At 37.2% G+C, this 11479-nt stretch overlaps 1 protein-coding gene across 4 annotated transcripts in view; it reads right to left on the reverse strand.

Annotated features, from left to right (window-relative positions):
* SPDL1 (spindle apparatus coiled-coil protein 1) overlaps nucleotides 1-11479 on the reverse strand; it is a 38229-nt gene that overhangs the window by 11251 nt on the left and 15499 nt on the right. For all 4 annotated transcript variants that reach the window (XM_072400805.1, XM_072400806.1, XM_072400803.1 and 1 more), the window contains exons 2-8: nucleotides 10072-10245; nucleotides 7772-7948; nucleotides 7062-7256; nucleotides 6030-6179; nucleotides 4876-4974; nucleotides 3151-3261; nucleotides 311-451 (exon numbers count right to left, since the gene is read on the reverse strand). In XM_072400805.1, coding sequence (XP_072256906.1) covers nucleotides 311-451; nucleotides 3151-3261; nucleotides 4876-4974; nucleotides 6030-6179; nucleotides 7062-7256; nucleotides 7772-7948; nucleotides 10072-10233 — 1035 coding nt within the window. In that variant the 5' untranslated portion in view covers nucleotides 10234-10245. The remainder of the gene's footprint in view (nucleotides 1-310; nucleotides 452-3150; nucleotides 3262-4875; nucleotides 4975-6029; nucleotides 6180-7061; nucleotides 7257-7771; nucleotides 7949-10071; nucleotides 10246-11479) is intronic.

Consider the following 11479-nt stretch of genomic DNA (forward strand, 5'->3'; position numbering starts at 1 on the left):
TCAGGGAAGCACAGATTCACATAAGCAGATGTCTATCATGTCATTGATACAACAATCTGCAGGACACTTCTTTACCCACATCCACAGGCTAAACAGGATCAGCATATAGGAAGACTGGGGCATGGGTTAAATTCCACTTGCTGCTAAAACATCTGATAACAAAGGTAACATACATTTAAGAATGCCTAGAAACACATATATTACTTATGTTTAGCTAGGAATACACACACACACACCAATCTTCACGGCCAATATACATGTAAACAAATTCAGCAAAAATAATAAATGAATGAATATATGAAAGACAAACCTGATTTTTTTCCAGATGCCTCACTTTTGCAAGGAGTTTTTCTATTTCACTGTTCTTCTGTTCAACCATGGATTGTAGCCTCTCCATCTGGTCAGGGTCCATCTGTGATCCCTTTAACTGTAACAGCGTTGCAATCTGCACCTATGAGACAAAAAAAAAATATATGTGGCTAAAAAAACAAACAAAAAAAAAAATAAATATACAGTTTCCTTTCCTACTTAACTTTCTCTTTAAGTGCTCTCTTTAAAATATACTCAAGTAAAGTAGACATGCGAATGAAAATGAGATAAAAATGGCAAAGTGACTGAACCAGGTGTTTGAAGCAAATGCAATTTCCGCACAGAACCTGCAATAAAAGGTGCTGATGTCTGTTTGCAACCTTTTGCTTTAGGCTATGTACACACGTGCACGAACTATTGTTAATACATCGTGCAGTCATTAGTCGTTGGAAAGGATCATGAAAGATCCTTTCAAACGACTAATGACTGCACGATGCATTAGCAAGTGCTGTACATACAGCACCGTCCTGCTCTATGGAGAGGGGAGGGGGAGAACAACGGAGCGACACCTTGCTGCGCTCTCTATCCCTTTACTTTCATTATGATCGCTCGTCCTCCATCGTCCATGGATCCCCTACGACGGTCGTTTGGACGATGGACGACGAGCGCTGTACACGCGCCAGATTTTTGTCCGATATCGGCCCTGAGCCGATTATCGGACGAGAACAATTATACGTGTGTACTTAGCCTTAGAGTCAGACCAAAACTGATATAAACCACCGAGCCAGAGACTCAGCTGGACTCAGAGCTATAGTACAATCCAAGGGAGTAGGGTAACAATTCCAAACTACAGAAATCAGATGCTTTCTCCATGCTGAATTGTAATAGAAAATGCACATGACATTCTACCTATTGCATTACAGCAGTGCTGTGTATTAACTTCTTCCCGAGTAAAACCAGATGAGGGGTAACTAGAAAAAGTCATTGAAAGGACCTAGAAGTAGAAGCCACCATGTGTTTGGCATAATCCCTTAGGCAAACCCTCAAGGGACAAGTGCAATGCCAAAGGCTCCAAACCTAGACAGCCAGCTAGCTTACTAGTACCAGAGTAGGTTTCAATAGGACAAGGACATAGCCAGGAGAAGCTGGAAAGGACTCTGCTTGGCTGACATGGGACCACCTTGGAGTTTCAACAGAAAGATTCAAGATCAAGTACCCGGTTTCCACTGCAATTGCTTTAAAGCCTGAAAAATCCTGTTTGCCAAAGAAATTAGGAAAAGCCCTTATCCAGGTAACTTTTAGTGTGTCCTTTTCTATAGATGGCCAGTGTTCATTCACTGGGAAGGGTAAGATAAGGTGTGCATTTGTGTGTGTATTTATGCATAGTTTTGATCTCTGTATGCTTATTGCAGCACCTCTTAATAGATGTGAGGGCTTAAGCAGTTAGGACATTATATTCCCACGATGTTGTAGGTCAGAGTTCAGCAAACCTTCTCCCCAATAAATGTCAATTGAACTAGGGTACCTGTGAACAAATCGCACCATATATAGTCATATCATTTTTGCATTACTATTTCTTGCTTTCTACTTTACCATGTACTAAACTATTAACTTGACTTACAGCTTTAATACGATCCCCGTTTTCACAGCTTAGATGTGCTGTCTAAATCCTCAGATCAGCCTCAATTTCTGATATTTCAGTACTTTGTTCAAACCAAATACCTGCCCATTTAGAGGTTAGATCAGCTGCACTTACTGCACATTCAAACTTCAGATCATCCCCTTCATATTAGATTAATGAAATCAAACATAAAAAAAAAAAAATGGTGGCTGAAAAAGCTAGTTGTAGAATTATTATGGCCTTGGTTCTTTCTGATTCACTGTCCTGTAACAATCATTAAGATCATGAGCTCACTAATTTGATTCTGGCTCCAACTGCAGCATGGCTGGTTCAAGGCCATTTCTTAGTATGTATGAAAGTTAGAGAATTATCATTACTGCCAAAAAAATACTCTAACACTTGTAGAATATTAGGAAGTTAGCAGTAGTCTTTATACTATCTTTACCAATTTTGTGCATAGACCTCAAAATATGATTATATCCTACAGACCTGTATGAAGTTTAGCTGTATTGTTGCCCACTAGCTACTGCAGGTATTTGACATTTGAAGGTGTGTGAATACATATTCCTGTTTCTACATATTTTAGTTCCACCCACGAACAGCACTGAACTCTTGCTGGACCATGGGCCAACTCTGGACTGTGACTGCGGGATCCTTTTGTAAAGGAATGGTACCTGGGAGGGAAATTATTGAGCCTATAATAGATAGATGTATGCTGTTAGATAGAGAGCTTGCCAAGCATATGTTTGGATACTACTTGCTATTCTTTGCGCAGCAATAAATCTAATCTAATTTGGAACACCATCTCATATCTGTCTGTTTTTTTGAGATCCCCAAACATATTCATACAGCATTCATTTGACAGCGACCAGGGGTCAGTAACATGGCAAGTCTTCACACAGTCTGCCAGAAAGGCAAGTACATTGTATACCCATTACACCCAGATACAATTTCCTTCAGGCAACAACTATGTAGTATACAAGCCCACTAAATAGTACATTTAATAGATATTCACACAATTATTCACTCAGACATGCTACTAAGTAAATCTTAATGATAATGTACAATATATAGTCATCTTTAAATGTTACTGTACTATCAGGTTATGACATGTATGGCTACATTTCAAAAAAACATACAAGCAAACTCACTTGTAGGCCAAGTAAAGAAGTTTGTACTTCAGATTGTGGCTAGCTGAAAAATATTGTTTAAACTCATACCTTCATACGATGCATTTGTTGCCTTGAAAAAGCATGTTGTTTCTGAAGAGATTGATATTGAACTTTCATACTTATTAACTGACGTTCCATTTCTGCTCTACGATCTTCAACCTGGGAAAGAGGGGAGAATGGGAGGGGGGAGGAAAGAGGGGGTAAGAGAAGAGAAAGAAAGATAAGTTATATCAAAAAGGGCTCAGCCATTTTGTTGCTTAGTACATAAGGCTGTACATAAAGAATAAAAAATCTGCTAGCAGTTTGTAATCTGTATTGATTGATTACTGTGGCTCTGAACAGGTAGTGTCATGAGTCCCAAATTCCTACTGGCTCACTGCTATGATAGGCTTCCTCACTAGCCAACAAGAATGCTTAGGAGGGGACAGGTAAACTATCAAAAAAAGAAGTACCAAAGCTTTGCTGGCTTAAAATTGGCAAAACTCTAACAGCTTTCAAAATGTAAAGTGATGGGAGACAAATGAAAAAATGTTAGGACTGGACCTATGCAAGTGAATGTATATAGTGTTCAACTGCGCAGACGGTACAGTAGTATCAAACAAAGCTTTTAGTTCTTCAAATTACTTACATCTACATAGTTAAGCACCCTGGGATGCTAAAAATTAAAGTGCGAAGTCACCTGTGCACACTCAAGCTGACGTTTTAGACTAGGACCAAGTACAGTAAAAAATCTTCTTTGTTGTTTTTTTTTTTAACAGTGACCATTTTTTTTCAAGGTTAACACTTAAGCCACATACACACGTGCAATTCTTGTGGATCGTGAAAGATCCTTTCCAACGATAAGAACCGCACGATGCACGAACGAGTGCTGTACATACAGCACCGTTCTGCTCTATGGAGAGGGAAGGGGTAGAGCGACGGAGCCGCACCCTGCTGCGCGCTCTCCCCCTTCCCTTGCATTAGGATCGCGCATCGTTCATAGTTCGTGGATCCGCCAGGACAGATCCACGGACGATGAACGACGCGGGCTGTAGACACCCCAGATTCTCGCCCGGCATCTGGCCAAAGCCGATTATTGGGCGAGAAAAATTTGACGTGTGTACGTAGCTTTAGATTGAGACATGAGGGGGTTCTCTGTGAAATGTTAAATACTGCCACCAGTCACAGACATATATCCCACACTGATTGCTTTTCAATTACCTGCTAAATAATTTGAATTGGTTTAGGCAGAGCAAGTAAATAAGCATGAATAACATTTATTTTATTTGCTAGATTCCAGGGAACATTAACACAGATCTAAAAGCAGGCTGAAGTGTCACCAAAAATGACAGCTTGCGAACATGTTTTCACTAATAAACAGCATACTAAATTGGACCTAAACTGAAAAACCCAAAAAAACATCAGAAGGTAATACTATCTGACAAAAGTCTATTTGTTAAACAACCAACTCCCTGGCACCCAGTGACTTTTTGTTTCTGCTCTAAACTACACGGCACATGCTGCAGCTGAGAGCTCAGCTCCAAGCAGTGTTGCCGCACATACAGAAAGCCATCGGGGATGATATGTATTGTAAATCCTGTGCATTCAACCAGCGATGTGGAGCAATGACAGTGACATGACGGTCATAGCTGCAGGGCAACAGCATAAGATAAGTACATACTGCGATTTTAGTTCCACTTTAAGCAGGCATACAGAAAACTGGCAGGGGGATGGGGACCTAGTACACTATATTTTTTATTCTACTATTTGTTCTAAAAGCATGACAATCCCTACCTCTGCAAACAGTGAATTGCCTTTGCTATTAGGGTCTTGAGCCTGCTGTAATGCTTGATCAAGCTGAACCTGCAGTTCTCTTTTTTCTTCATGTGATTTCTGTTAGAATTTCAAAAGAAACAAAAAAGATACAAATAAAATTACAATAAAATTGCAAATTAAAAAAAAGATCAAATTGTAGTAAGTGACAGTGAAAGATGATTATACATATAGGGTATATTTATAAACAAGATGCATGATGATTCATCCACGAGAAGTGATTGCTTTAGTATTCTGTGCAAATGGAAAAGGATAAAAAAAGAAAGTTGAAAGACACTGGTAACCCACCTTCGTACACCAGGTAGTGCTTAGTTCATTTTATTCACACTAAATATATGCTTATTCCAACTGCAGAGTAGCAAAAAATGCTTGTATATCTGTTTTCTTTTGTTTTTTCCCCTATTCTGCTTACAAATTAGACCATTTTTTGCACTCCCCCTCCGTGATCGTTCAGTGGATTATTAACCCCACCAATATCAATAAATGGGCACCTAATAATATTATTATTATTATTGTTGCTGACCATCTGTAAGGGCTAGCAAAATGTAAAAAAGTTAGCCACAAAGTGTGCTGCTGACTACACCTCTGTCCCTTGGAATAATTTTGGTGCCCAGATTTTAATGGTCTCTTGTTCCTAAAAAAATAATTCATAGCATTAAATCATAGCAACCCTGTTGGCTGTGCTCACTAATCAGGTGAGTTTGACAGAAAGGGTTCCCAAACAAGCTAAAATTCAAACATATGAACTTTTGCTTGAGACGGATTTATGGGATTAGTAATTTACACAAAAAGGTGGTGTTTGTGCTTTTTTTAAGCTTACAGAATTCATCAGGGACGTTGAATTTCTGGCAAGATCAGCAGATATTCTGAACATCTTGTTAGCCACAAGAAAGGTAGTATCCACATTTAAGCAACAGTAAACTGCAATGCATTATTCAGGAGAGCAATAGGCAGAGCAGAAGGGGACATTTCCCATACTACCACTGAATGTAGGATCCGTAAGCAAAGGCTAGGAAAAAATGCAACCACATCTAATGGGCAGATAGGTAAATTAAATTAAATGGTTGATTTAAGGCTTTAGGGTAAGTAACTTTAAAGCCAGAAAAGTGTTTTACCTCTAAAGCACTGAAGTAATTTACGGCTTCTTTTTCTCTCTCTTCCTTTTCTACTTGAAGACGTTCAACCTGACGATTCATATTATCATTAGACAGAATGAGTTGTTCATTTTTGTACTGCAGTTCATTCAACTCTTCTTGCAAATGTGCCTGTTCACAGAGCAAAAAAAAACAAAAAACAAAAAAAAAAAACAGACGTTAGTTAATAATATATGTACCTGCAAATAGTGCTTAATAGGAAAACAATAAGTATGATCAATAAGATCAACCTAAACCTAAAAAGCTAAAAAATGTTGCAAAATATGACATAAGATGACATAGAAGTACCGTTTCTAGTATGTAACACCTAGGTCCTGTGAAGTGTTAACAGAACCACGGTAAAATACTTGATTGCGTTATGTAAATGTTTTTTCTTGATACTTTGTAACAAATACACATCTATATTATTTCACACAATTTCTGAGCCATTAACTTCATTCTTTTTCTTCTTTTATACATTGCAAAATAAACTAACTATAAGAGGATAACAGAAGATTTTTCATTTTATGGTATAGCATTCCTGTGACTGAAAAGCATTGAAATTAAAGTAAAAGTAAATTAAAAAGAAAAAAAAAACTGCAAAGGCTCCGCCTCCCCCCCCCCCTTTTTTTTTTTTTTACTAGACACTTTAATAGGCACAGGTCTTTTTGGATAGAAGTTCGGTGTAGTGAGTATGTGTGTGCCCTCCTCCTATCCATAAATAGTGACCTGAAATACATAGTTTGCAGATGATCCCTATTCCACTAAAACCATTGTCAGACAAACATTTGGATTGATTGAATAATTGTTACTGTTGGTTTTCCTATGGACACTGTGGTTGTTTAAAAATAAAAGTCCAGCCCTTTTTATAAGTTAATAAAATAATAAAACAGAAAGATTAGATGGGAAGGTCTTAGTCTCAAATATGTTTTGTGCTACCTGTTAGCAATGAGTGTTAAATATTTATTATAAATTTATAAATTCTGAGGGAAAAAAAAAAAAAAAAACGCTTACCTTGGCAGTTTCTAGCTCATGCATCTCCAGCTGAATTGTAACCATTTCTGAAGACATTGATTCATGAGCACGTTCAGACATCATTCGAAGTTCCTCAGATTTATTAGCCAACATCACAGCTTGATGATCTAACTTTTGATGTAGCTGTTTTTCACTTAGTCTTGCTTCATCTAATTCAGCCTTCAGCTTTTCCATCTTTATACAGAAACAGAAAAACAGCTATTTATAACAATTACAGTTTTGATATAGAGACAATTAGATCAAGGAAATTATTTGACTGTTTCTACAAAACTCGATTATGTACAGTAACACAACCCCATTTCTGTATGCTTTCACCTATTTAAGAAAACACAGCAAAAAAGGAAAAGATAGGTGTAAGAAGACATGTGCTTGAGGAACAGATGTAACATTGCAAAACAATGCTGCTACCATAACTCAGCTGCCTGTCCACACACTTCATCTACATAAGAGCTCTTGGGACATGTAGTTCTGGAGGAGTCTATATTAGAAGGAAGTAAACTCCTAGCAGCTACCTCAGTATAAAATGTTTTAACCCTGAAATTATTATCACAGGAGAGAAAAATTTGAGGGTTTGTCCACTGCTCTGAAAAATTTAAACAGAGAAGAAACAGTTTGAGTTTAGATACTGAATCTGATTAGAAATGTTTATAGAGGTGGAGATTAAAAAAAAAATGAAAACATGCCAATACCTTAGTTTTTAGTTCAGAGACTTCTCGATTACGTGTCCTCTCCATTTGCTCTTGCAGTTGTTCAAGATAAACCTTCTGTTGTTGTTTTACATTTTCATACTCCGTAGTTAGGCTTTCCAGCATGTGAATTTTAAGCTCAACTTCTCGACTTAGAGAATATTTTTCTTGTTCCAAACTCTAATTCAAGTAAGCAAAAAAAAAAAAAAAAAAAAAACATTACACATGATGCTTTACAAACACCCCCCCTCCCCCTTATCAACCTTATCAAGAAAGCAAACAGCACACTTGCTAGAAAATTATTCTTTATAGCAGGTAAAGTTATTGCACATAAACAAAAACCTTTTATTTTAACCAGTGAATAAGGGAAGAGAAATAGGGCAACACCACAAAAAAACAAAAAAAACAAAAAAAAAAACACTGAAATTGATATAAATCAATAAGCAGCACAAGATAAGCTATACACACCACTCTGTGCAGGACCAAGTGCAGTTGCCCTACCTCACAAAAACTTAATACCAATATTAATAGGATTCTGAAAGACTGGTGCAGTAATACACACCTCAAAGCGTAGAACAAGCATCTACGCCAGGGGTGGGCAAACGTTTTGGCTCAGGGGCCACAATGGGTTCTAAAATTTGGCAGGAGGGCAGGCCAGGATCAGATCGGGTCGTAAATGGCCCGGGGGCCGTAGTTTGCCCCTGCCTAATCTACACCAATCTACTGACCAACACGTGGTGTGGAACGCTCTCCAATAGTTGGATTCAGACAAATATTTTAAAAAAATATATTTTTAAATTGAGAGAACTCCCATTATTCATCCACCCTTTTCATATATTAGTCAGCCCTCTTTAATTTCCCTTTCTTGGATTATTCTGGAGGATTCATGGTAGGGCTCTCTATTTAATTTGAACAATCACTTGCAAACACATATAGACTTAAATAATGGATGGGGAACTTCCATTTTTGGCCCAATTTTTATAGATACAACTCCTTTGAAAGTACCACAAAACCACCACACAATTATTGACTTCTAAATTTTTAAAAAATCAAAAACTATCCCCTTTATTTATAAATATTAGGAAAAACAACCTCAATACAAATACAATTTTAAATGCTACAGGAAACTATCTCACTAAATATCTTCCAGTTCCACCAATTTCACATCTCTGAAGCTATACAAAGAAGTATTCACACAATTTGATAAAGCTGCTCACTCATGTGTGCAATCTCTTTGGAAACAACCCTTAGCCCTTTAAAGAGACCAAAAGTTATATCTTTTGCCATCAGAAAGACAGAACACTGCCAAAACACAATGTAGATATCACTGGTAGCGATGAGTGAGAATGACTCCGACATTATCACGAAAATTTTCCTCGAACTTCCGATGGGTCCGTGAAAATTCAGCGAACCGATTTTGCGGACCCATTGGAAGATCGAGGAAATCATTACAGGATGATTTCCACAGCTGCAAGTCAGCGTGCGATCCCCAGGGCTGCAAAAGCAATCAGGGGCTGACAGCTCCGCTCCTGATTGCTCTTGCAGGTTCCAAAAAATTTGATCTCGGCGGACGAATTTACACAGGCTGTTCTCGCTTACATATTCAGTAAGCGAGAATGGCCCGATTTGCAGCGAGATCGAAATTTCAATCTCGCTTGCTCATCTCTAATCACTAGTGACCGCTAGCTTCCAAAGGAGTTCCTTAGAGAACATCTCTATCTAGGAGGTAAATCACAAAAATTGGCTGGATACAAGAAGATGTTTTTGAAAATTCAGTATTAGTATTTGCTGCATCCTAGATTCAGTCTCAACAAATATGCTGGTAACACTTGCACATTATAACAACTTTTTTTTTAAAGAAGAACTGCCCGTTTAAACAAAATTGAGTTATTTTACTTGGCCTCTTCAATGACTTAAACTAGCCCATCCATCTCTTCCACAGATGCATACTTGCCGTTGTTTACATCCAGCGATTTCCTGTTGGCTTCCTAGACTTCTAAAGGACTATGTCCACCTACCTCCGAACATACTAAGGTGAAAAGGAAGCCAACCAAGAGAACTACAAAGAATTGCAGCAGGAGAGGAGTGGTGGGAAGGATGGATAGGTTTGGCTGCAGCATTCATAATAGATTGTAGAGGAAGAATACAATTACCTGAATTTCAGCATTGTCAGCTTAAACTCAACTGACCTTGCCTAAAAAATTTCAAAGGGGAAACTGGCAACACATTTACCTTGCAGAGGGAACTACCAGATTTACAAATTGTTTAGCAACTTAGACCTATGTTAGGTTTGCTCTAATTACCTCAATTACTTGAGTCATCTCATTTCGTTGTTCCTCTAATTGATTTTGAAGATCACTTTGACTTTCCAGCAGTTTAAGGCCATATTGTGCAGCCTTATTACGCTCCTCCTCTGCTTCTTTTAACCGGCACTGAAGTTTTAATATAACATCGGACTTATCCATAGTGCCTGAATCCTAGTGACATTGAGAAAAGAAATACACTCTACATTAAACACAAAACCACATAGTTTTACTAATAAATATTTAATTCATGCAATGCACTATATTAAAAAGACACACAAGACTGTAAATTACTTTCTACTAATTTAAAACCCTGTTACATCAGTTTGTCCTATTTAAATAACTAGGTTTTGCCCGAAAATAATGAAATCTGGAGTAGATTATCACCAAATTACAACACTTCAACCCAGCCACTATTCTTCACTGACAGACAATGAAGAAACTAACCAACATACCATCTCTTAAACTAATTTAAGTAAGGTGGTTCTTTAAAGACGACCTTTATTAATTATTTATATCCACTTTATTTGGTAAATTGACAAAATAATGAAACACTAATAATGCAGTCCAATTGTCTATTAGGCAATTTAACTTTTTTCTTCTTTGGAAAGATTTTCATTCATTTTTATTTTAGGTCTACTGATAGAAAATATCTGCATATACAGACTTGGACATTTTATACCAAGATGGTCTGCTACACTGACCATTGCAGAAGATTATCCTGTAATCTTTATAAAGACTAAAATCCAGTTTAAGAGCTAACCTGCCATCTGCTGCACTATAGCCTATACTGGACCAAAATACAGGTTACCAATCAAACTCATACATACATACATATATATATATATATATATATATATATATATATATATAGACATAAATTCACATTAAATAAATGTTTCCCCAAATTACAATAATGGTCTTTTGTAAACTATATACTAAAGGTAAACTGTGGCCAAAATATTTTGTGTAAAGTAAGGGCAAATTTAAAATCTCTGTGTTCCTGTTTAGCCTCTTTAGTGCAATGTCCCAGTAGAAAAGCTCAGTTATCCTATCCTAGCAATGGTAAATCCTTACATGCCAATTTCCAAATGTTATACTTCTACCAAATATTAAAAAAACTGAATATATATTATTATATATAGTAGAAACACCATCTTTTTAACAGCAAAAATGGCAACTTACTAAAACGGATGACCCTGTTGAAAAATCAATTTAAAAAAAACTATTAGTATATAAAAAATGCCTTTTTGCGGGCAAAAAAACTGTTGGTGTCTTTATTTTTGCAGATCCATCAATCTCTCTAGAGGTTTTCTGAATGAAGTCCAAAAGCCGTCCTCAGCCTTCTGCCTACTTCACCCATCTTACACTGCATGGTAGATAGCCGATCTCACTGGGCATGAAGAAA

Source organism: Pyxicephalus adspersus, chromosome 2, assembly GCF_032062135.1.
Source record: "Pyxicephalus adspersus chromosome 2, UCB_Pads_2.0, whole genome shotgun sequence".
In the NCBI taxonomy this organism is placed as follows: Eukaryota; Metazoa; Chordata; class Amphibia; order Anura; family Pyxicephalidae; genus Pyxicephalus; species Pyxicephalus adspersus.